Source organism: Epinephelus lanceolatus, chromosome 4 (assembly GCF_041903045.1).
Source record: "Epinephelus lanceolatus isolate andai-2023 chromosome 4, ASM4190304v1, whole genome shotgun sequence".
NCBI lineage: Eukaryota > Metazoa > Chordata > Actinopteri > Perciformes > Serranidae > Epinephelus > Epinephelus lanceolatus.
This window is the reverse complement of record NC_135737.1, coordinates 10,708,658-10,736,486: the sequence shown is the minus strand read 5'-3', so window position 1 is coordinate 10,736,486 and position 27,829 is coordinate 10,708,658. Positions and strand designations below refer to the sequence as shown.

Genomic DNA, 27,829 nt, shown 5'->3' with positions numbered 1-27,829 from the left:
TACAGAAAAGCAACATAACTGAACAATTAAAAATCTTTCATCCTTAGACAATAATTCTCTGATACATTGGTGATCTGCTTCGCTTAATATTACCAGGTAGATCAGCCATATCGAAATGCAATGTGATTTTCTTAAAGGTATACTTTGCTGATTTTCAACCTATATCATTTCAATGTGGGTAGTATGTGTAAATGAACTGTGGTAAACTTCCCTCCATCTTACACCCAGATCACCCTGCTCATATCTCAGCTCAGACTGCTGGCTGTACGGCTGCTGCTGGAACCACAGATTGCTCACTGTAGGCCTACTTCAGCATTTTTGTATGCACGCCACGCCACCAAAGACATAAAGAGTATAGAGGCAAATTGAGAGAGACCCACCTCTTTGTCTCACTCTCTCAAACTCTGATCAACCTGTAAAACTAGGCAGTGCTGATCAAATATAAACCAAGATTATGTTACTGTATTGTCTATTTCTCACCTAAAATGCCTGTATAATAGAATGAAGATTGAAAATACTGAGATCAAACGGTAAAGCTCAGCAGTGTTGATGAAGTCTGACCAAGATTCTGTTAGCGGTGTTCTAGGTTTTCTACCTTTGAGCAAGAGCAAATGTCACAGCCCTTTTCCTCTGTTTGTTTTGTTTTTTTTGCAAAAAACTTTCTTCTACTCTGAAAATGACAGCCTTTTTCTTTGAGCCATGTTCTGATTAACACAACTTTTATAAGGCCTCCATCACGCCTTCTTTCTTTGCTGTCATCATGTTGAGAAACAACCATTGCTACCGCATGCAACACACATGCTGCTGGCATAGTGAAGACAAAATATTGGGGAAAAAAATTGCAACTGAACTGGAAAGATGGAACATACAGTCATTGCCTAACAAAGTTGCACTGAAGTCTTTCTGTTGTCCTGAAGCTGACCTGTTGTCCTCACAGCCTGTAAGCAGACAGACAAGCGAAGCAGAGGGGGCAAATGTCTGCTTCGCTTCATCAACCAAAGCATGTAAGTCATTTTGTGTATCTGTAAGTTTGTGTGTGTGTGTGTGTGTGTGTGTGTGTGTGTGTGTGTGTTGCATAGCCAAGTAGTAGTGATAAGCTAACAGGGTGCTGAGGTCACCGAAGCATGGGAATCGGAGAGAACAATGTCTCATTTAACAAATGAGGAAACATGCAAACTGTTAACAAACATGGCAGCATACACATATATGCATAGACACACACACACACACACACACACACAGTATGTTGCAGTAGTTTGTCAGGGTTTAACCTTGACATGCAGACGCATTCACACAGCTTCAGTCCGCTGCCTCCCTGGCGTCTCTCCTTTCTGTCTGTGTCCTAATTTTATGAAACACAAATCTGGGCAGAAAAAGCTGAATTCAGTAAAACCTTCTGAGCGCTGACAGAAAAGATTTTTCTGTTCTCTGAAGGCTGGAAGTGTTTCAGTTGGCGGAGACATTGTGTGACAAATAGCAATCAAAAATAAATTTGTTGAATGCATAATGGCACAGCCTCTACATGATACATCGCTCAGTTTTATTGGTAAACACTCTGAAGAGTTTTCTCTTAAAGCTTATTCACCTTCAGATAAAATATAACCGCCATGAGCTGAAAAACAATAACTTGATGGGGTTCAGTCAGGGTTGTGTTGATGTTTTCATTTGAGAGTTTTGCTTGTGCATCATCCCACCTCAAAGAGTAACAAAAATCTGTAAATACATTTAGAGTGCATAAAAGTTTACATGCCTGAATGAAATAAACCCCACAGATAGATATTTTTCAACTGTGTGAGATAAGAATAATTTGACTTCCTGTACATTTATTCATCTCCCATCAAGCATTTGAATTAGGGCTGTCAGCATTAACACGTTAATCACGATGTGATTAGGGTCCAAACAAAATGCATTTATTTTTTTTTTTTCGTGTTGACTGCATTTTGTCCCTTAGACTCACCCATACTTGTAATCAACCTGCCGCAGTGACTTCCTGCTGCAACAGCCACAGAAAATAACAACACCACTGCACTTTTGAATAGGTCCTGTCAAAAAACACTGCCGGACGGTTCAGTTGTCAAGTCAAAAGTAATATGCACCTTGTGTCATACTGAATTAAAATATCACCAAAGTACTTTGAGTTTGAGCTACCACCTATGAGCGAAGCCTACAGGTGCAGCTAAGCAGATTGATCTCAGCAGGCAGCTGCATCACCAAAGCCGGCAAAGCACCATTTTAGAATGTTTATTGCCATACACCTGTGGATGAAACTATATCAAACTACAAACACTACAGTACTTGCTAGATGGGCGGCAACTGACTACAGATCAGTCAACACCGTGGAAGACTTGGGTCTAAGGGACGTCCTCAGGTTGGCACGTTATCACAGCAGGTAACACTAGTGCCACGCATACAGGACCTGTACAGAGAAAGTAAACTAAACCCCCTGAAAAGTGCTGTCACATTGACCAATCTAAAAGTCAAGATCATAAAATATATTCTTTTGCATTCATTTGATTCCCAATCAAGACACTCTGGCAATAACTGCTTTTACGTTGTTGTATGGACTTCAAAACTGCTTTTAAATGCATAATAATGGAATTTTAATGACTGATTAATGATTGAAATTTGGGGATTAATCGCAATTAAAAAATGTAATTGTTTGACAGCCTTAATTAAATGAATTCATATTTTATTTTCACATATTCTGGCATGTTTATATATGTCTGAAAATGTTTTTCTTGTAGGTCAAAGCACTTCAACCTTGATTTACTCGTATATTTGTAACCTGTTCCATACTATTAATTAGAAATAGTCAAAATTGTGATTATATGCTCCGTTGCGGAGTACTAATGCACATACCTGCTTCCTGAAAGTTAAAACTCTTCTATTTCCCTCTAATTCTCTATATTTTTTATCTCCCTTTTCCATATGTTTCATCCCTCCTTCATCCCTCCTTCATCCCTCCATTCTTCCATTCTTTCCTTTCCTCATCTGTCTCTCACTATGTCAGAGCTGTCTTGGTGGTGATGACGAGTCTCTTCTCGTCCAAACTTTGTGTCGCGTTCCATCCAGGTCACAAGGCCGTCTGTCAGGCTGTCACTACAGGCCAACACACACACACACACACACACACACACACACATATGTGTGCAAAGATGCACACACGCAAAGACACACATTCATTCACAATTTCATTCCTACCTGAAAAAGGTGCCTACAATCCCACGTGTAAAGATAAACAGATAAAAACATACATAAAACAACACACAGATACACACGCTGGGATGTAAGTGCACACCTACATACACACACACACACACACACACACACACACACAGCAACTAGAGGACAGCAGACAACTGTTGAGGCTGCAGGAGTTTGAACTTTGAAGTCTTAAGCAGGGGACTTTAGCTTAATCTGCCTCCTCCTGATCCACAGGCTTAGTCGCCTCTCTCTCTCCTCCTCTGCCTCTACCCTGCTCTCTCTCTCTCTCTCCCTCCCTCATCACCCTGTCATCCGCCTTTTTCTGTCTCTCTTGCCGTCTTTCTTCTTCCATTCTCTGGCCTGTCCAGGAGCACAGAAACCCCCCTGCAGGTCAAAAATAACAGCAGGACAGAAGAGCTGGGGTACAATGACTGACAGCGAGGGGACATAGTGTTAACTTGGATAAGAACATTCATGTATACATGCGCACACATCCACAAATAAATCCACACACCTTTATATATAGTGCTCATACCACACAGAGATTTCAGGGCTCTTTCTGACTTCTCAACCAGGATTTTGGAACATTTTGTTCCTGGTATGCAAACAATACACACATGAACACACACAATATATAGTCTGTGTACATAGCAGGCACACATGGGGAGGGTTAGGGCTGGCTTACGTCCTGTAATGTTTCAGTTTGAGTGATCTCCTGGACAGATTTTCCTCTCCTGAGAACATTAAACTGTCATCATGCGCTTATAGATGCACACACACTCGACATGAAATGTTAAAAAAATTATTTTACTGTATGTGATTTTTCTTGCCTTAATAAGTTCAAATGTAAAAGCAGCCAAAGAAGCAGGTCAATTTCAACACACTGTTTACAAAGCAAAAACTAAATATATTTGTGCTTCAATAATTCAAAACACAACTGCTTGAATCATTAAACATGCTCCTGATTTGTAAATTAAAATTAAGCATTAATGAACGACTGCCAGTTGCCGCTTCAGACTGTGAATCACTTTTTTGGAAACTGTTAAACATTGTGTGTGTTTCCTTTAATGGGCTAGACCCTCTGCTGGCTCCATCATTACATGCATGGTGTGCAGCCAAGACTCGCTCAAACCCACAGGACCCAAAGTTTCCAGAGATACAAAACATGTCCTGCTGAACATTTGGGATGAGTGCAGACTTTGAATTGATGCATAATAAATCTAGAATATTTCCACTTGATGCTGAATATGAAGTAAATATCATGTGTTGTAACTTCAGTAAAGTATACGAAGAAGCACATGATAATGATGGGTGAGCTTTCTGTTTAAGTGGATGTAAAGGTCACTAGCTTCTTACATCATTTGTAGAGAACACCATGCTGCAGGTACTTACAGATAGTGTACAAGGGTATTAAAATCTCTCTTTAAAAGACATAAAATCTGTTTGTGTAATGAACTGTGAGATAATACAATGTCCCATCTGTGTCTCCTTTCTCCCTTCCTTCTTTCCCCCTTTCTGTTCTTGGTCTTTACATAATCTCCTCCCCTCCCATATCCCTCTCTTCTTCTGAAACTTTATTGTGAAAATGGCACAGTTGACTGCACCAGGTATGACAGGCAAAGCTGACGTGGCACAAGTAAGGAAGCAGACAAATAAAACCCGCTGTAGCAGCTTCAGATAATGGATAAGCATGAAGATAACGGCATCAAATGAAAATAGATGACCTAAGGCATCTCTCTCTCTCTCTGTCTCTCTTTATGTATCATTTTTGTCATATGGATTACTGTTAATTTATTATGTTGATTTGTTCTGTACGACATCTATTGCACATCTGTCCGTCCTGGTTTCTACCATTTTTTCCCCCTGTTAAAGGGGTGTTTTTGGGGAGTTTTTCCTTATCCGCTGCAAGGGTCCAAAGGACAGAGGGATGTTGTATGATGTAAAGCCCTCTGAGGCAAACTGTGATTTGTGATATTGGGCTTTATAAATACAGCTGAAACTGAAGGCATCTATTGGCACCAACCATGTCATGCTATCCTGTCAGCAAGGGGCTTAATAACTCTCCATAGTTAGGCTAAGTGTTGGCGAGGGGAAAAAGTGCCATTGCCAATTTTCAAAATGGTATTTTTGCATAGTTGTGCATACTGGACTCCCTAAATAGTTTTGGAATTGCATAAATTAGCACATTATGAACACAAGTTTTGAAAATGGTGGTAGATGAAGAGTAAATGCATTTGTTCACTCACGATTTGATAATATGATTTAATGCCTTGCAGTGATTTCTTTAATCAGTGTTTGATGCTTACTTTTCTTCATTCATTCATCTGAGAACATTTTATTTCTCTCCTGGTTTTGTTTCAAGGGTAAAGGAGGAACATTATTGTTACAGTCTGATTGAAAGATTTTTTCTCTGTGTTTTGAAATAAATGACCTCACCTCTAGTATTTTGTAATCATATTGACTATATGTATGCAAAACGAGCACAGCCCAGATGACTCTATAATACAGGATTTGGTAAGGGTGGCTGGAGATATTAGCCAGGATTTTATTTGAAATTGCTCATTTTGGTATCACAGCTCTTCTAAGAGTGGATTGTTGAGGGTGGTGCTGGAGTGGGTGAGGATGAGGGGCCCTATTTGGAAAATTTTGTCCCCCTGTCCATAATGCATAATGGTTGGCCTGGCTGAAACCACTCTTAAATGAGGCATATGCACCACACTGGCTAATTTCTCACCACTTTTCTTGTGCATCCCCCCCAAATACATATGTCTCAAAGAAAAACACATCAAAACTACAACAGAGCAACAGGAAACAAAGAAGAGAATGACAGGAAGTGAAAGAACAAACAAGATGTCACATCTGAACTTGATTTTTCTGTGTGTGGTGTTCATGTGTGTAAAACAGTGCAGTAAAATATGAATTACAGCAGAGATAATATAATGCAGACACACACACACACACACACACACACACACACACACACAAACCCAGAGAATGTTATTCTGCTGACTCAGCAGCGAGGCAGAGACTACAAATCACAGAACTGACAGGGAGATAAAATGTTATGAAAGAAGGCAAGAAAGCAAGACACTGTAAAAGACTGCTCACGTGTGTAAACCCTGATAACAAGTCAACAAAACACAGAGGAACAGAACAGATGTATGGGTGAGTTTTAGTTATTTATAACTTCAGTGACTTATAGATGTTAAGATCTGAGCCCAAATGGATTTGAAAGGATTCAGATTCAATAAAATGCTATCAAACCCCAACCTTGTTCTTTCATTCACTGATCAGCAACAACAACACAGAACTAATCCTGACTGTTGGTGTGTTTGACTCATTTTTTGGCTGAGGCTGAATTATTTCCTTCTCACCAGCTAAGCGCGGAGTCTTACACTCCCACCTCTTCATCATCTGACACAAAGTGAGCCAGACTCTACGTTTTCCTGACATTTATGGCGAACTTCCTGTGTAGGGATTAAAAAACAGGAAGTAGGAAACAGGTGTTCATGCTGGAGGTGAAAGTTCACTGGAAATGGCCCCTCTCTCCTGCAGGAAGTGGCTGGAGGGAGTGGCAAGGACAACAACCAGACGAGAGTGTAAATGCTCGTATGTATGTGTTCACCGTTCAGCGAAACAACGTCAAAGCACTTCTGCAGTTTTAAGTCTGAATAAAGGCCAGCAGGGCCACATATAGCCCCAGAATAACACCACAACAAAACCACAGGCCATTTACAGCTGATCTCACAGGGGACGCAGCTCCAGCTCTGCAGCTCACTTCCAAGCACCATAATGCAACAATAACAGACGAGAGAGCATGTTTTACTGCCAATATGAATACAATATTGATGCAGTAAGTAGGTGATGCCTCACTACATTACACATAAACACAGTAAGGGAGGTCTCCAGAGTGCTTTGGCTTTTATGGAACGATTGCTGATGCTTGTGTGCTGTTTTGCTTCAAAGACTGAATTTACAGAACGCCAAAACAACAGCAGGTAAACAGGGATGGATCAAAACTAGCTGCCTAGTTACCTGAAACATGGTCCTGGTGTCTGTGACGTCACACAGGTTAGAATTTGGATTCATTGCCTGGCCACAGCTTGTCTGTTGTTTGAAACCAGAATAGAGGAAAGCCAAAGAGCAAACTGTTACACTTATGTCCATGTTACACTTATGGCGGCAGTAGCTCAGTCCATAGGGACTTGAACAGGCGACCCTCCGGTTCCCAACCCAAGTCCCCGTCCGGACCAAATATGGAGTGTGGACTGGTGGCTTGAGAGGTGCACAGAACCCCCCAACCACTCGGGGCGCCTGACATCTCTCCACTTTGTGCATGCATAGGTCCTGTTTGTGCATGTGTGTGTCTTTCGGACCTGTGTGTAATTGACAGCAAGGGTGAAAAAATTTAATTTCCCCTCAGCGGGATTAATAAAGTATATAAAAATTAAAATAAATAAATAAATAAAGTCCAGATAAATATCTACTAAAGTTAGCTAAGGGACTATAAGAGGGGAGGGGTTGGTGCCAAAAAGTGAGTTATGCTTTTTTAATTTGGCTTTGGGGAGGGACATTAGACTTTAAGTGGTCGTATGTTATATTTATTCTAAATACCCTCAGAACCCCTAAACCCACAAGTGGGTTATAATGTGTGTTTTCTATAAGAAACTGCCAAAACTTACACCATTCCGCTGAGCACAAAACTGTAAAAAACAGAAATGATCATCTCGTTGGGATTATCAAATTTCCAACAGTCATGGAACACATCATGAGTGAGGTTTCCATCAAAAAACATAATCAAATCTAACCTTAAAATAGTGATATTTCATCTAAATTGCTTTATTCTACATGTCTCATTTGAAATGTCACCCATAAAAGACCATTTGCACCAGATCCTGCAAAAGAAATCCTTTTTAAAAAAATCTAATAATGGCCACTGTGCCAAGTTACTGTTGTGTACGGTTTATTTGGGAAAATGGTCAATATGCACATGTTGCTAATGCAGGCTGTGTGCGCTCTGTGATGTGTAGGCTCATTCAATTTTGTTGGTTTTGTTGTGCACAGGCAGCTTGTGTAATGATGATGTGATTTGTAAGGAGGATTTTCATTTTGCTTAAGAAATTAGCTATTTGTTTGGTGATAGCTCTCTCCATACTGTTTGCTTGTTGCAATGGCTCAAATATCTAAATTTAGTGTGAATATACAAAAATATGGTTATTTCTTTTTCGTAAGTCATTTCAGAAGATTTTGGTATCAGACGCCTGACACCAAAAGCCACCTTTCACGGCAGTATGATATGCCGCTGGGTGGCATCAGTTTGTAATGGAGTTCGACATAACCTTTCACAGAGAAATACCGCTGGTCAGCCGAATGGCCCCTGTTGCGGCAGTATGATACGCTGCTGGAGTGGTGTCAGGTTGAAACACTGCAGGTAGCGACACAATAGGAGCTGGAAAGCCCCTATAGGATGGGTGGTGGATGGGTCCAACACAAGCCGAACTTTCACCCAGGAGCCTGGTTTTTGTTTGCTTCCAGTGTGACTGTAGTGCCAAACCATGACCATGACCAGAACATGTTGTTATATATGGTTGATGGGGGTCATGCATTTTTCCCCCAGGCACACAGAAAAGCTTTAGGAGAAATAGTTGTAGCTTTTGGGAAGGTTAAGATTAAAAAACAAGGTCCCTAACAATAGCCACCATAAGCTACTGGTCATACCAGTCCAAGTAAAGTAAATTCAACTTTTCCTTTCTAAGAGGGTTGGATTGTTAATCAAAAGGTTACACAGTCTCAATTTAAGCCTGAACATCATGGTAATGGAACAATAGTTTTAGAAAATCTGCAACACAAACACGTCAGAACAAAATTAACCACTGAGACCCTATTTTTGGGTGAAAAATAACAATTTATTTGCATTTTGTAATTGTATAGATTAGTTTGAATTCATTTTAAAACCAAGTCGGCCTCTGGTGGCCATTAGAGGAACTGCACCTGTAAACAGATGTGCTTTAAGTTTCAAGTGAATATTATATCTGTCACTACATCACAACGGAGCAGCTCCTCATTCTTTAACACTTGCTGTCATTTCCCTTTTCCAATTCATTTTAGATGAATGTCACAATTCCCCAAAGTTGTCTCTCAGCCCCTTTGAAACTGTTGTGCTGTTCTGTTTGAGGGTGATTTAGTGCATTTGGAAACCTGGGTGTAGGGAATGTTAAAGAGCACCTTTCCACTAGATTACCTACATCAGTGCAGGTCTTTGTGTTTCCCTGCAAGAGCTTTGCTTGCATAACAACTGCCCACAGGCTTTATTTTATGTTTGTTTATTGATTTATTTTCATTTATACCCAATATAACCTCTAATCCCTTATTTAAACATTTGTTTACTATTATAGTTATTGTATTTTGGTTAATGAATATAAAAACTAACCTGAAATCAAAGTTATCAGTGTATTTTGGGACACTGAAGTCCAGTCTATCATTCAGTACTGCACCATGATGCCTATTTAACAGAGGAAGAACAGTCCCTAACTTATTTTTAAGTATTGAAAATGCTTTGTAACATTTTGTGCGATTTTTTGAGAGCACTTTTCACTCCTGGCAAACTATATCAACTATAACTATTATAGTTCATTTGAAGTGTAACATACGCCACAGTGAGAACAGAGTGGTGTGATGTTTTTAGAGAGCATACTTGGGGGGGCGTAAATAAAAGCAAACAGAATAATAAAAGTCATAAAATCTCTCAATAAATTCTCCTCATCCATATGTCATGTCAGACCTCATTAGAGGCTGTTAAAGAATGTATTCAGCTCATAAATCTTCTTCGCTGCTCTGTTGTCCTGCTATGTGGCCTTGAAGCACAGTGTGTCGTCTTTCGGTGTCGTCGCTGCTCTGTTTTTCTTTCTATCAGCAGCTGCTTCTTCCAGCGAAGCTCTCTGTCACTTTGCAGCTGTCGGCTAACAAGAGTTCAGATCTGCTTCCAGCTTTCAGTCACCCACTCAGCCGGCCAGACTCTTGTTTTTGGCTCACTTTGTCTTCTCTCTCTCTCTCTCTCTGTCTGTCTATCTTCATGTCATCTTCTTCTACACTCTCCGTCTCCCCATCTTCCTCCCAGTCGCTCGTTCCAATTCTTTTCCTCTTTTCCATTTTCACAATATCACAAACAACCTTCAGATATTTCTCTTCTCTCTCCTACCCTCTACCCTCCTTTTCATCTCTCAGTCAGTCCCAGGGTTTAACCAGTAAGGCCACCAGCACATGCTGCAACAGCCGCACTCTTGACAAGAAGAAGAACACATTTTGTCCACAACCCGCAATAGTAGACAATGGACACCAATTCATCTTTCAGGGTCACACATGTGTATGAGTGTGTGTGTGTGTGTGTGCGCGCAACTGTGTGTGTATCTGTGTGTGTATCTGTGTGTGTTGGGAGTAATGTGTTATTATAGTTTGTGGTGACTGACTATAGAACAACCCTGATTCCAAAAAGCTTGGACGCTGTGTGAAACGCACATAAAAACAAAATGCGAATCCTTTTCAACACAGAATTCAACATGTCATTTTTTTTCCTTTACACACCAATGCAGCAATTCGGATTCATTTTAAAGCAGTAAAACTACACTGATAAGGAAACATATAACATTGCAATCCTTATCATAATGTATTATTATTAGTATTATTATTATTACTACTATTTAACATTTTATGGTAATGCAACACAATATGCTCAAAATCAGCCTTTTGTACCTAATGTTATTATTTCCTCATAAGGTAGAAAAAACTATTTACACCGCATTAAAATGCCTCATGATATTCTTCTTATATAAAATGTTATTACATAAATGATTATATCTATAAAAAATACTTATGCTTGTTATGGTTGTTCTATTACCTAAAATTGGGTGTGCTTATAAAATCAAAATAAAAATAATAAAATTTTATCCACATCTTGTTTCCTTCAAATTCCTGCGACATCTTAACCAAACTTTAAAATCAGGTCCTTTGGGTTTATGTGATGCACAACTGCATGAACTCTCTTTGAGAGGCATCTATGTGTCCACCACAGTTGGTCGAAGAGGTTATTTTGGTGTGGGGATGTCTGTCTGTGTTTGTGTGTGCATGTGTGTGTGTGTGAACATGTGTGTATCTGTGTCGTCAAATGCTGCACAAATCCATTTAGTCGCCTCTCCGACATGGTATAAATAGCCTAAAGAGCAACAGGGGGATTCGCCCTCTATTATAAGGGGCTAAATATCAGCAGCTATTAGCCTGCTCGTCTCCCCACGGCTGCTCGCCTCGTCCCAAACAGTATTACTCAACTGTCAGTCAGCCTCAGGCTCAGACGCTCGTGATGCAGAAGATACAAACTGAATGAAAAAAAAAACAAAAAAACATCACACATGTTACGGCTGGTACTCTCAGTCTGGTTAAAGAAGTAGATTGCATTTATTGCACATCTGCACTTATAGAGTAATATCACTCTTACGCCTGTAGGCTAAATGAAGCTACTGCGAGAGGCTGCTTAGCTTAGCACTAAGAGAGGAACAGGGTAAAATAGCCAGCCTGGCTCTGTCCAGTGGCGGTGGGAATCAGCAGAAACCACTTTACAACAAGTTACAATATTATCCTGACTTTAAACATATATTGTGATATATTAAATTTTTTCAACTGCAAATTATGCCCAAAGGAATACTTTGTCAACATCTGTTTACTCTAATGAGGTAAATGTTTTCAGTCTGTTCATCTCACATAATCATTTTCATTGCAGTAAAATGTATCTTGTGGACTGAAAAATAAATTGATTTTATTGTTCTAGCGCACTACCAAAAATTTGATTTGTATTTGCAATATCTATAATCTATATAAAATTGTTCTTATTTCTAATTTATACAAATCAATACTTGGCATTCGCGTATGGATAAAATATTTTCATACAAAATATTGTGATACTATGCTGAACTGATATTTCCCCTCATCCCTACTGTCCAGTAGAATCATAATTCACCAACCAGCACATCTTCAGATGTTATGGACACCTTATATCTGATTTGTTAAATCTATATAAAAACTGAAATATAAAAACAACTATTCACCATTTTATAGAGGTTATTTGCTGCATGATTTTTTTTGGCTCTACGCAGTAACTTCCTGGATTTTCCACTGGTTGCCTGGCAACTACAACCTGAGTTTGGTGTGGAAAAACCTGACCGTTCTGCACAGAGACCTGACCTCAACCACATCCAACACTTCTGGGGTGGACTGCTGACCACAAGCCAGGCCTTATCGCCCAAGACCAGCGATCGAATCACTGAGGCTCTTGTGGTCCGATGGGATGCTCAGGAAGGGGATGTGAAACAATTACAGCTGCAACAGTCAGGTGTGCACATACGTTTGGCTAAATAGTATATCCTCCCTGCCTGACAAGAATAACATTAAGAGCAATGTTTTAAGAATTAAAATTAGAGTTTGCAAACACACAAAAAGTCACCATATGTGCAAGCACAATCCAATACTGTTATCTGCATGAGCCTTAAAGAGCTTGTTGGAGTTCAACTGTGCAGAGTGTGTGTGGGCTGGAGAATTGAGTGTTGGTGAGTAAGTGAATGTGTGTGTGTGTGTGTGTGTGTGTGTGTGTACCCAGTATTGATTAATTATGCATAAAACTCTCTTCACAACTGCACCTTAGAATTGTGTACTCTGCAAAAGAACGTTATCTCCGAGGGCTCTGCGTGTGTGTTTGTGTGTGTGTGCACAGAAGTCTGATAACTATAATTATTCACGACTATCAAGGCGTAGCACTCCTTCCCCTCCCCAAACCCCGAAATCTGCTTATGACAGAGAATGAGAAATCACAGCAGGGAAAATGTTCGTAACACTAATGCAACAGCAGAGCGCAGAGACGAGGAGGAAAAAGAGAAACTTCTGGGGACATTTAAAATATATATATTTCCTTCTTCACTCTGCAGCAGATGCTATCTTTCCATTTCCCCCCTATGATTACCTCTTCTATTTATTTATTTAGTTATACTGCTGTTAATTTTTTTTACCTTGTTCTCTAAAGTCAATAATAATATATTGACTAAAAGTCTGAGTCTTCTAGTCAACATATTATTTTTCTAAAAGCCACTGCATTGTAGGTGTGCGTGTGTGCGTGTGTGTGTGTGTGTGTGTGTGTGTGTGTGTGCGTGCACCCGGTTGACTGCATTGTCTGGCAGGCATGAACAGTCAATAGATGGAAACAATGCCAGACCTGACTAATCAATAGTGAGCAATCATGAAGAGAGAATGATGATTATCACTTAAACAGATTGGGATCATAATCAATGGCTGAACTAATTGTCCTCCATTACACAGCTGGTATCGGCACTCACATTTAGCTGTACAATCAGCAGTGGAATGAGCTTCATGTGAACAATTGAAATTTCTGAGTTTCTGAGCAAACACCAATCCAACAGTAGCTCAGTCCGTGGGGACTTGCCTTAGCAACTGGAGGGCCGCCGGTTCAACTTGTTGTACGAACCTAAGTACAGAGTGTGGACTGGAAGCTGTAGAGGTGATACTTTGCCTTCTGGGCTCTGCTGAGGAGCTCCTAGGCAAAAGCACCGAACCTCCAACTGCAAACCTATCCCTCACTCTGACATCTATGAGTGAATGTGTATAGATCCTGTTTGTGCAAGTGTGTGTGTTTTGGGCCTGTATGTGTAAAAATAACAATAATATATCAAACTGAATTTGCTTTCGATCCATAAAACATGTCTTCTTTATCTTCTTCATCATTGTGACATCATTTATCAAAAGTTTTTGCTGTAAGTTAAGTCAGTAAGTTTGCTCCAAGTTTCTTTGGAAACATGACGTGTTGGTTTCATGTGCACGTTCTAAGCTTTACAAGTATCAACTACTGTTCCGAAGTAAAATAATGGGAAAGCCTCAGGGGGGCTGCTCTTGTTAAATTCTAATAAAACAATTCAATTTTTTAATCTTTGTTGAAGTCACCGTGTGGTGCAAATTGAACAATTTTGATATTTACACTTGGTGTAATTTATCAAAGCATATGAACACAAAACACCAGCATCATGTTTCAGCTTTTCAGAGTGGCAGATTAATTTTTTTTTTTTTTTTGGTTAATTACTGTAAAGACATTATAACATTGGAAAACTTTCAAGTTTGATGCCCTCTAGTGGTGTTAGTACACCCTCCCACATCACAAGGTTAAACAGCTATGTGACAAAAGACAGAGCTACAAACACGTATATAGTTGTAAAACTGCTTGAATAATATAAATGGTTGAATAATATAAATGGTTGAGTGTATATTTAAAACTAAAATTCCAGAAAACTTGTAATACAAATAAATAACAGTCATAGCCTGATTTATGGAAAATTTTATTGCTACAAACATGACGAAAATTGATTTCTTTTGTAAATGGCTAACAGCATTGTCTGATTTATGAAGTGATAAAAAGAGATATTGACCTGTTCTGATTTCTTCTGGAGGTGTATGTTAATTAGTGCATATCTAATTAGATCATGCATTATTTACATATTAAAAAAAACAATAATTTCAGAAAACTTGTAATACCAACTAATTGCCTTAAAGTAAGTAATCAACTGGAGAAGTTTCATGATGATATCTATCACTTTAAAGTTCTACCAACTTCTGTAGTGTCTCCCCTTAAATAAACATCACGAAAACACTCCTACAACAATCCTAATTTACTTAGTAGGATCAGTAACAACAACTCAGCCTCCAACTCTGAAACTCACAAGGACCGAAGTCCAAGTAGGGACAGAGAGGAGTGAATGAAAAATAATGAATACTACAGGAAGTCTGTGGGATGGAGAGTTGAAGCTCCATGTTTTTCATTAAGGCATGTCTTACACTACTTGATGTGTGTGTGTGTGTGTGTGTGTGTGTGTGTGTGTGTGTGTGTGTGAGTGAGAGCGACAGACAGAGTGATCAGGACACTCGCTCACACTTCCTCTCTCAGCAGGAAACTGTTTCCAGTTGGCATGTGGATGTTTAGGTTACTGGGTTGGTTTGTCTGTGTGTGTGTGTGTGTGTGTGTGTGTGTGTCATTGCCTACAGGTCATGTCACGTGAAGTTTACATGTTAACAGCTCACACACTGCATCATGTTTAAGAGGATGTCATCTCTCTCTGCACTCTCTTTTTCTTTTCTTTCCTTCTCTCTTTCCTCCTTTCCTTTTTTTAGTATCTTCTTTTCTCCCTCACTCTGTCTTTACCTCTTTCTTTTTCATTCTTGTCTCCTTGACGCTTCTTTCCCCTTATTTTTTTTTTTTCATTTTTCACTCCCTCTCTCACTTCCTCCCTCATCTGTCTACATCTCTGTATGGTTGCATGTTGTTTTTCTTTTTTTCTGCCTCATTCAGTTCCACTCAAACAGAAAATCACAACTTGACCACAGAACAGAAACACACACAGTTTGTGGTTCCAAAGGCAAACACTTCCCCTCCCTCTCTTGCTCATACACCTTAAGAGGAGCTTTCTCTCTCACACACACACACACACACACACACACATACAAACCTACTATTAAACACACACACACACACAATTGTAGGGATAGCCTCAGCTGCTCTGTGATTTCCTGGGATAAGACAGAATAAATAGAACAGAATAGATGGTCGGACTGACCTGTTTGACGCGGTCGGGGTTGACGGTGGTCTGTGGCTGCAGGATGCTGACCGGCTCTGTCTTCTGGGTGCTCTGAGGCATCTCCCTCACCTTCTCAGCGATGAAGTCATGGACGCCGTTCAGCGCCTCCACTGTCCCCTGGATCAGACACACCCGCTCTGTCGTCCCTGCACACACACATAGACAGACAGGTCAGTGTCAGAGTTTAACTGATGACAAACATTACTCTAAGAGGATACAGGAATCATCTTAAGCAACTGGGGAGAAGATTATACCAATGTGTTTTCCATCAGCTGCTGATGAAAATACGAGTGCTTGTAAAGTCTTCACTGAATTTTATTGCTGCTCCAAATTTGTATCACTTTGACGAATGTGTTTCCAGTGTCCAAGCATGTAATGGAAAGTGGCAGCACTAGAAATGAAGCATGAAGAATGCTGTACTTCTGTATCAATATGCCAACTTTTACACAAAAAATAGTTTGCTAAATTTAGGATTTTTTTTCAAAAAGTGCTCTGTTCCATTCATGTTTCCTCATGTAAAGATCCAAACATGTTCCCACAGGTGGGTGGAAACTCACAGAGGGCAGGTAAAGGTTTGATGTTTTGCAGGATGTTGTCCCTTTTTGGATTTGAACACTCAGAATTTTCTATTTTCATCATTTTTATGTGCAGTTGAATGGAAATGAAACCAACCCTGGCTCATGCTGCTTTTCAAAAAATAACAACTGTGAGATAAGAAAAGATACCAGGAAACTGTAATGACCCCCGCTGGGAAATTACACTGCCGCAGCAGCAAAAAGTAACAGCGGAGAGGGGGAAAAAAACACGCTGAATTAGAAATCGAATTGAAGCACAGAAAAAGGATAGATAGATAGATAGATAGATAGATAGATAGATAGATAGATTGTGGCGGAGAAGCAGTCAATCAGTGCAAGACAGAAATAAAGCAGAGAAATATAGGTGACACAGAGTCAGTCTGGAGTGAAAACTAACCTGAGAAAAATTGTTGTTCTTGACCTCACATGTAGAATGCAACATTCAGAAAACATCTGAGTTCATATTTCCACTTCTCGTCTTCTCCTGAACATAACAGTAACTTTCAGTTTGTTTCCAGGACCTCATCCAATCAGGAAATAAATTCCCCGGTCACATGAAAAATAAAACAGGCTGCTATGATTTCTAATCGTCTGCTGCAGTTTGGGCACAACATGTGCGTAAACATTATCAGCGATATCTTTAAGATTTAGCTCCACATCAGCCCCACATTAACTGCCTTAACTGTATTACCCAAATCAAAGAGCTGCAGGTTAGGAGGATTTACGCTCCACGTCCTCAGCAGGAGAAACTGGGATTTATGCTCATTATGAAAACACAGCTGAACATTTGCGGTGAATATAAGAAACATATGGGGGAAAAAATTTGTGTTTGCATTCGCTGTTTTACATGTTTGTGTGTGAGCATGAATATACTATGTTATAGCTTATGTACTTCCTGTTTCTCATTTTACCCAGGAAAGTGTGACCACACACCCAATGTGTACAACAGTGGAAACTGTAGAAAATCAGACATTATAAACACACAGTCTGTGGTCGCACAATGACACATTTTTTGTTGTCTAATGCTGAAAATGAAGTTTGGACTTGAGTTTTTACGATGTTTGCATTAGTGATGTGCACAATTATTTGAAAAGTCAAATACATGTCACTGCCCTCACTAATGATGACCAGATAAGAAGTCATTTATATATATTATTAAAGCTTTTATGCAATGTTCATAATGCTCGATGCAAAGTGCAATACATTTCAGCAGCATTTAAAATATTATTAATGAAAAATGTGGTTGATGATTTCAACTGGCTCTTATAATATATGCAATATTTTTTTTGGACAATATTGAACCTCATAGATTAACTTGTGCTCAATTTTGACTTTTTTTCTGTGTGTTTTCTTACTTTTGGACTAGTTGACTAATTTAAGTTTAAACTTCTCTTTAAACGTCAAGGAACTTAGTTGTTATGAATATGCCCAGTTTGCATCCACAAAACATTAACAGTGTAGGGATCATAGTTTATACAAAGTCCCCAAATTTTGGAACGAGCAAAAGTAAATGGCTGTTTAGAAAATTTATAGAATTAAGGGGTACAAATACTTATGTGTTCACCAAATGCTCATGTGAACACCCTTAAAACCTTTCCATGCCGCTGTGTTCAGAGGTTTAGATGTTTTTCCTGACATTTTCAACCAGCTCCAGGCAGCAGCTGGTTTCCATTCATAAGGTCTCTATTAATTTTTGTCAAAGTTATATCATCGCTGTGCAGTAATGCAGTTTAAGTGCAAGTTGAATTAAAAAGTCTTCACTGCATTACCTCATAAAAATACTGCTTCTTTGTAAAAAAGTAACACAGTCTCACACAACTCCATCAAGCTTTATAAGTTCCTTGATTTACTGAATAATAAATAAAACCAACGGCTGCATGTCTAAAATACAACATTTTGCAAAATCATTAGCTGTGATGTTAAATATATGTGACTTGTAGTAAGTAGGCTAAAATATACTGAACCACAAGTGTGGTCCTCAACAGCTGGAAATCAGCACATTAACTTCAGAGTAAGTGTTTGAGCCAAAACAATGACAAGTGTCTCACTTTCCAAATACTTTATGACTTCACTGTTTATGAAAATATTGCAGGTCAATACTCTGAGAGAATTAATACATCAGGGCTGCATCCAAAGAGGAGGGATGGTGTTGACAGATAGACAGACAGACAGACAGAGGCGAATCTAGGCCAATGCAAAGCCTCTCAGTCCTCTGTATCTCAACAACACACAGAGTAAATCTCTGTTTGGCTCTCTCTGTCTGTCTCTCTCACCCTTTTAACCTTTATTCTCTCCCTCTCTTTTTCCTTTTCCATCTCGCTCTCTCTCTCTCTTCCTAACTCTCCTTTCTGTCTTCCCTCTCTAACTCACTTTTATCTTCTTTTTATTTCCCCCATTTCCTCCTCTTCCTCTCCCTCCTCCATCTCTCGCTCTCTCTCCCTTGACTCCAGTATTTAGTGGGATCTGCTCTTATCTCGGCTCAGCAGCGTGTCAGTTTGCGCTTCCTGTCTCCTCCCTCTCCCTGCATTGTTGGACTGGCTTGGTTTGGCCCGGCTTGGCCCTCTGTGGCTGCACTGGGAGCAGATCGAGGGAATGAGGGACAGAAGCTGTGTGGGGGTTGGAAACTGATGGTACATTAGTGTAAGGGTTAGACTTCAAGAAGCTAAATCAAAGACCTTTTAAATGCTGCCTGGCGTTCAGTAAAATTCTGAAACACTGCTGATCAAAGCAGATTGAAGGATCCCTCTGTACACAGACATGTTACGTTTATGAAACTAAAAAGATACATGGAAACATAAAATCGTGAGTAGATGTCGACGGCATGTTTTGCATTAACAAAAATTCTGCACAAATAAAACTTCATAAATGTTCTTTCTCATGACTGATTTAAAATATGGACTTGAGGATTCTTGCACACTGTGTAGACAAAGAGTTGAGGGTGTACAGGGTTGAAACACCAGGAGCTAAAAATAAAGCAGACATATTACACTCAGGCATTTGCAACATTTGGCTACCTGGCCACGCTGGACCTTTGTAATGCCTGTTACCATTACAGGCATATTAATTCCCACTCCTATTTTTACAGTCTGTCGACAGCAGTGACAAACAGTTCCTGTTGACAGCAGCTGAATGCCTCAGTTTGGCCGAGTGAGCGTAACGTCAAGCTAACAAAAACACAGGCTAGTTAGCATGAGATATCAGGTGTAGCCACATGCTAACACTTTGTTGGTGAATATTTCAACCTCATTCTGCATCTAATTCAGCATTAGTGAGTGACAGTGTGTGTTTGTGTGTGTGTGTGTGCGTGTGTGTGTGTGCTGATACTGAGGAAACTGGGCTTCGCCTCTCCCTGACAGCTGGTGCCCTCTGGGTAATCTGGACTCGTCCAATCACAAGCAAGGATTAGCAGGCCATTGTCTTGGCATGAGCGTGTGATTGTTTCTATGTGTAGCTTGTGATCGTGTGTGCATGCATTTGTATGTGTGTGTGTGTGTGTGTATGTGAGTGTGTGTGTTTATGATGAGTGTGATTGTAGCGGCAAAGGCCACTCTGTCAGTAGAGATCACACTGAAACTGCTGTACAGCTGTGCCACTGCAGCAGAGACCTGCTTCATTTCATTACAAAATATGTCTGTAAAGATCACTTAATACTCATATAATAAACAACTGATTCTATCTAAGGTGCTTAATGTATCCTGAGTGCAGACATGGGTATTTAAATGCCTGAACTCTGCAGTGATAAGGTGATATTATGGTCCATCTAGGTGTTGCAGTGGTACAACGGTAGGTTCATGCAGCAGTGGAAATGATTTATTGGACATTAGCCGCCCTGATGTCTTCTTTATCATGCAGCATACACACAGACATCCATGCCAAACCAGCGACAACACCACGGAGTTTACACGTCCCTTAGCGATTGAGACTGAGCTCGGTTGGCAGTAACTTTGGTACTGGTCCCACTGGTGCAAGACATCACTGTGTGTGTGTGTGTGTGTGTGTGTGTATTTGGATGTAACTTTTGCATTTCCCCTGTAAAATGAACCTCATCATTTGACATTTTAACGGTTGGAAACCTTTTTTCCGAGCCTGGCACGCTGCAGCTGCTGAGGCAATATCTGTTGAGTGTTGTTCAGACTGCGTTTACATAACCAGTTTGTGAGACATTTTTAATGTTGCTTGTGTAGATGCCAGAACATTGCAAGCAGAACAACATTACGCTGTATATTCACCATTGCTATTCAAATATATGAACAAAGTCAACTCACGCCTTTCTTCCACAAATGGCAGAAGCCAGGATCACCAGACAAATTAAAGGAACAGCAAGAGACTGTTGTTTATGACCAAATTACAAACAGGCTATGTGACTGTGGTGTAATCCCCGTCATGTCCTGCGTCCTGCTCTACCCAGGCGCCATTCCTTACCTAGACCACAAAGGGTATTTCCAGTAGGTGAGAATGCTTCTGAAACAGACAATCTCCTGTTGTGTGCTACATGTGTGAAAGGGACACACAGCACAACAACCGGACCTGATTCTCCAGATATTGCCTGGAGTCCATTTGAGAGAACAGATACCAATTTAAAACTCAAGATACTTTCAGGTGAATCTAGCAGTGCTGTCAATCCTGATTGGTCAAGCATATGTGTGGTTACATAGTAACAAGGATTACTACAACAAACACAAAACAACAACACAGGCTAATCAATACCACTGAGATGTGTATTTCAAACAAACATGTCTGACTCATGGAAGGCATTCTTAGTAAGGAAGACAGAGTGAAGACACAAACCAGAGTGTACACAATGTTTGGGAAAACTGGAGATGTATTGGAGGGATAAATGATACAGGGCTGGGGAAAACATTACAAAAATGAAACAAGATTATGAGAACACCACAAATTAAGGACCACAGCATACAGAGTGGAGCAAACCACATAATAACAAGAGTCAAGATTTGTAAAAGATACAAATACAAAGAAATAGGCTCCAAAATCTCACAAGCTCTAAAATATTAAGATGGAAAGTTTCAGGTCAGAAGGTCGTTAAGTTTCTGAGATGAAACACCTACAACAGTGTCAGCAAGGGACCAATAAAGGCAGCGGTCTGACTTCCACTGAGTCACAGATATCAGTAAAATCATCATGGTACTGCAAAACAGTTTCAGTTAGTAATTGGCAAATGTTTGGTAAGTAGTTTACTGGATGCAGTTTGCAGTGTCAGACAAATCTGCAGCGTTGAGTGCAAACAGTACAAGAGGTTCAATTACTGGAGTTATCATTTCTATCAGAGGACGACCATGATTACAAATAAAAAGCAGGAGTGTGAGATCCACACCAGACGCAAACTTCAGTTCGCAATTTCCACAGTGACCAAGTGACCCAACACCACTTTATTCGACACTAGAACACTCATCATCATCATCCTCATCATCGTGATCCAGGCAGTGGACCCTGGCAGTTGTTTTTATTAAAGTCTAACTAGCATGACTCACTCCTTCCTCCTCTGCTCTCCTCCTCCTCCTCCTCCTCTCCCTGATGATCAGAAAGGCACCGGAGGCAGCAGACAGAGAGCACAGCAAGCTGCTTCTCCTCTGATTTCTGACTCACAGGAACACACACCAACATATGCACGCTCAGTATGACGATGCATACTGATGCTGCTGGATAAACTGCAGGATGAGCGACAGTAGAATGTCCCTCGGTGCTAAAAACTGAACACAGAGAGCTGCATGTTAACATGTCAGAGATCAAAGCAACTTGATTCTGCAGTGGGGGGGGGGACGCATTCGCCCTCTGCTGCTCGAAGCATGAAACACTTCAGAGAGGAAGGACAGAGGGAAGATGCATAATGTTTGAAAAGCAACTTGCATTTCCAGCCTTTGTTACAGCATTACAAGACAGTTATCTAACAACAGCAGAACTGTCCTGAGAGTGGTGTATCAACGTGAGCCCACACTGACCGCTACAGTGTTGTAGTTACAGTGGATCTTCGCTCTAAAGATGGCTCGGTGTCTCTCGGCCTGCTAATTGCAATAGAGCAGTCAACCTGCAGCCAGCAGCCGTGATTCACTCCCTCCAGATGGGGGTGGAGAGAGCTGGCTGCTCTGGGCTACCGCCGCTTACAATAAAGGCACATCACACTGCCTTGAAATGTCACACTAATTTCTAGTGCTTTAAATGTCAAAAGCCAGGATGTAGATTTTAGACTTAGTGGTATTAAACCCCAGAATGCACAAATTAAAGAGGCACTACACCAATTTTACACATAAAGTTCAGGTTGCTCGTCATGGACAGTAATACTCAGCCTGTGGAGACAGTGGTATAATGTCTCCTGTGGATCTGCAGGGACTTTTTTTAAAGTCAGAGAATAAGCGCTTAGTGATGTCATCATTTGCTGACTTTGAATTTATAACAGAAAGCTTGACTTACGTACTGTGAGTGTTTGAAATATGTGGACATTAACCAAGCAGAGCAAGCCTGATGCTATTTAGTTGCATTATGGGAAATGTAGAATACAGCATGTTTGGACTTTGAATTAAACTAGTGACTAAAAGTAGTGATTTTTACCATTTCTTTCAAGCCTCCCAACTTTGGGGAATTCCAAGGACCCCTTCAAATCAGACCTTATTGGTAAAAAATGTCATAATGTCAGATTATATAGGCTAGTACATAACATTGCCAGGCTTATTTATTGCATTTTTATTCCTAAAAATATTTTAGACATTTTTCATTGTGTAAAATATTGAATGTACATCTTTGCAAGTATATGATATATTTGTTTTGTATTCTAAGAGAGTATAACTACAACTTAAAAAAATAAAGGATAATTCTAGCCTTTGTATATTAGTATGAGTGGGAAAAATGTTCTGATCCTGTGAATTAAAAGATAAGTTCAGGAAGAGATTTGAGTGTTGACAACCTGCAGCCACAAACTAGGCCACTAAGAAGTCCCCTTTATGTAAACACATTTACAGGCCTTGATGTAAAATTCTGTGACTTTCCTCAAGAAAGTCAGAGAACTTCCATGACCTGAAAAAATGTCATTCCTTCGTGGTTTATTAATGCTGTTTTTCTGCTTAGACATCTAAAGGCATAAACAGTCTGTTTGTTGGGCTGAAAACCACCAGCTGGTGCAACTATTGTGTGAAACAAGTTGTCAAATACATTTTGGTAAATTCCTGCAAGAAAAAAAAAATCTGAAATTTTCCCCTGAGAGTCCTTTAAAGATCCCCAAAGTTCCCTGTTGGGAGTGAGTTTCTTAAACTTTTTTAATATTTGAGAAATGTCAGCAGAGAATGGACGGGAAGAGGAGACAAGATGTGACAGCATCGCCAGAGGTCTTGTGTTCACAGGTACATGATGTTCATCCCCTGCTGTGCTGAGATATACAGCTTTTTTACTTCTAGCACCACTCTGATGGAAATAACATCAGCAGGAGAGAGAGAGACAACTGATAGAAACAGATAGAGAGGTTCACACGACTTCTGTCACATCCGAACACCATCAAGCGAGGGGCAGGGAGAAGGAAAGACAGAGAAATGGACAGAAACACAGAGAGGGAGAGGCAGATCGGCACAGAGTCACGATAGTAATGTCAAAATGGAGTGACACCAGAGAAAGAGGGAGACAAACAGAGACGAGCAGAGAGACAGACAGAGTGGGATGCACCGAGAGAAACCTTTGTGAAACCTGTCACAACAAAGTAACATCAGAAAAACAGAGAGGAAGAGAGACGAAAAAGACATGGTGATTCTGCGAGATGTATACAGAAATGTAGGCACAGAAAGATAAACACATACATATAGTGTTGGACATCACAGAGACCCTTTCTAGACACTTTCACTATATTGGGTGAAAATATTGTACTGTAGCGCCAACATATATATATATATGTCTCTGAAGTAGATAAGGCTGTCAAGCTAAAAGTCATAATGCTTTTATAAGAGATCTGAAGGTTCTCAGATTAATGTATATACAGAAAAATATGTCATGAGCAACATACATGGTTGCTGTTATTTATTTATTCTTATATTTTCTTTCTCTGCCATTTTTCCTCCTTTCCATCTACTGGATTATTTGGTGCCACAAGCTGAAACTGTGTGTGAAACAGATGCAGAAAAAATACTACTGTAAAGAGACATAAAGAGACAAAGACAGAGGGATAGATGGAAAGACAGAAAACATTACGAAGATGAAAATTAAATCCAGGCTAAGGAATACGGAAAGGGAGAAATAACTTTGATTTACATTAAAATAGAAAAATCCATCTCGTAGTATAAAATAAACTCTGAGGCTCCATCCGAGCTGATTGGAAGCACAGTGAGACGTGGCGGCTGGTTTAATGTAAGCTCATTAAACAGATCTCCTTAGGCTGCAGATAAGCTCAGGTTAACGGGCTACCTTTGATCAGATCTGTTGGATTAGCCAGCTGTTAGAGGTGTAGCTCAACACCTGGTTGTTCCGGAGGGTTAAAGAGTATATAAAATGGCTTATAGGACTACAGACAGAAGGGAACTGACTGAAGTCGAGGAGATGAAGGTCAGATGGAGATCCTGATGTCAGCGTATCATGTGTCTGTTCGTCACAGGCCCATTAAGTTTCCACCAAGCTGAATATTACACTTTCACCTGCCTCTCTTGCGAAAAGGTTCACTTTAGGGTTGAGTTTAAAATAAAAAAAGTAAACTTTTCCAGCACTTAAAACTTCAAAAATGAAACAGAAGATTGGTGCAAAAAGTGGGACATGTCCTTGTACTGACATTATGAGTCAGTGTTTCACGTTTCAAGTCTCATTCAAATGCACTCATTTAAGACCATTGAAATTATTTAGCAACTAGCGGCGTGCCATATAATATATTGACATATTGACATCATGCTATTACGCACGACAACAACAGGCATGGCTAAAAGCGAAATTATTACAGACTCCTCGGTGGTTCCAAAAAGAGGCACAGCTTCAGTAGTGTGGAATAAACTGTGGCGTCATTAGGCCTGGGTGACCTGATTTATGAACAGCTCAGGACTTCTCAGACTCTTTTAGCGACTTTAACGCTCAGAGGGAACTCATTCAACGGCTCCTCCGGCAGCAGCACAGTTTCTCTCCCTCTCCCCTCTCGTCGTGTGCGCACGGCTGCAATTCTTTGTTGTTAAATTAAATTAAGAATTTACCTTATTGCTTATTATAAGGTTGATTGTCAGAATTTACCATACCATCAACAACATTGTTATTGCAAAAATACCCTGAAATATTGTGATATTATCTAAGGGCCATACCTCCCACCCCCATTAGCAACCAATGTTACGTGCGCCAAGGGACGTTATTACCGAGATAAACCAATATCTATCTATTATTAGCTCTGAGACAGAATCAATTTTCCTCAACAACAAAACAACAAAGGTTTAATGACAAATATTTTAACTGAGCTTTGTCAGCTACATGCAACATTTGGTTTCTCTTGACATTACTGTGAGACTACACTGGTTCATTCCAACTGTAAAGGGAGTTATTTCCTGTTTTGTGCCGCAAAGCCACAAAGCACAATTCCCACAAGAAGCTGTTCTGTTGCACACAGATAAAGATTTAAGACAGAGGGCTGAGGAGGCTGACAATCTCCTCCTCTATAGCCTAAAGTTCTAAAATGTATATTCCAATGATTTATTGATGTTTCAATACTACATGTGATACCTCTAAATCCACAAATCATGACCTAATATTTCCTGGTGTCACACGATAAAGAGCCCTTTTCAAACTCTGCTCTACAATGAAATTGCCTTAGATTCACTGCAGCCCCTCGTAATGTGGAAAAAAGTGCTGACGATGACCAGTAGGCCTCCATCAGTGAGAGATGGATGGATTCATTGACTGACACCCCAATAAGCCAATGGAAATGACCGCAAAGACCTCAGTATCCAATTAAAAAGGTTATTTGGCCTAATGAGCAGCCCCAGCTGTGGGAACAAAAGCAGAGGCAGTTAACCGTACAGACAGAAGGAGGGATAAAGACAAAGAAAAGAAAAGAAAGAGAAAGTAGTGTGATTTATTCTTTTCACTCTTACTGACTGTTAGAAAATTGAAGACTGATGAAGATTGATATACTTAAAGATAGATAGATTCATAATATTTGTTGCATAACTGCTTCTGCAAAGTTTTGCCTGCAACTGTAAAGCAGCAGAGGAGGCGGTCAGTCTCCCCTTGACTGATTCTGCTCAGTTACCTTGGCAACTGACAGTCTCACCCCCTAACCAAGCATCCACACTTGCACACAATTGTGACTATACACCAAACACACACTCTTTCATGCAGCTGGGCAGCTGTTGGTGATGTCATGAGTTGTTCTTCCAAAAGGAGAGGGAGAGAGAGAGGGAGCATGACTGCATGTGCTGATGTAATCAGGAGCAGTAAGGAAACTTGGACCTGTCCACTGCTGCAGCCGACCAAGTCCTCATCAGGGAGATAAGAGGGAGAGGAGGAAATGAAGGGAAGGAAATAGGAAAAATAGGAAAAGGAAGGATGGGTAGATGGAAGAAATAATGATTAAAAAGAAGGAAGGAAGGAAGGCAAAACAAAAATGTAAAGAAAAAGAAATGAAAGAACAAAGAGAAATCAGAGCGTAGTCCAACACTGCAGCTTATGTGGATGAAAATGTGATGGTTGCTTTGTAACAGGCTGGCAGTGAGTTCAGTTCGTCTCCCCCGAGTGCTACAGGGCTGTAATACACACTCTCCCACTGGCTTCCACATCATTTACACCAGACAAAATCACGGTCAATTAGGGGAAAATGTATTAAATCCTGGAGTTACTGTGGTCAGCTGGCACAGGACACGGCTTTGACTGGTCTTTACTGATTTTTTAATGACTTTAAAAACAACAAAAAAAGAAAAATAAAAGTTTCAACAGTCTGCGGTGCACACAGTCTCAACATTAAAGGCCCTCTATGTTTCCAGAACATTGCTTCTAATACAGCTGAATGTTACTTTTTGATAAGAAAAACCATTTCGAAGGCATTTATTGTAAACCATGCACGCTCTATGTGCTTTATACACTACAACACTATAAACACTTTAATGGTCCAGTGTGTAGGTTTCAGAGGGATATATTGGCAGAAATGGAATATAGTATGATAAGTATGTTTTCTTTAGTGCATTATCACAAGGAAATCAGAACTGTTGGGTGTTAGTTACCTTTAAATTAACCATTTATTATCTACATAGAGAGGGGGTCCTTGTCTACAGAGTATGCAATGAGCCAAACAGCAAGAAGCACTAATTTGTAACGTTAAATTGCTTTATTCAGTGTTTTTAAATCTCTGGGTCTGTTTGTTTTGGAGAGGAAGAGACCTCTACGGGTAATTCCTTCCTCCCAAACAATGAACACTAA

General features: G+C 40.0%; 1 protein-coding gene across 2 annotated transcripts in view; it reads right to left on the bottom strand.

The window, feature by feature from the left end:
* The window catches only part of nova2 (NOVA alternative splicing regulator 2), a 95,340-nt gene that overhangs the window by 10,807 nt on the left and 56,704 nt on the right, over window positions 1–27,829 (bottom strand). For both annotated transcript variants that reach the window (XM_033631189.2, XM_033631190.2), the window contains one exon: window positions 15,861–16,027. In XM_033631189.2, coding sequence (XP_033487080.1) covers window positions 15,861–16,027 — 167 coding nt within the window. The remainder of the gene's footprint in view (window positions 1–15,860; window positions 16,028–27,829) is intronic.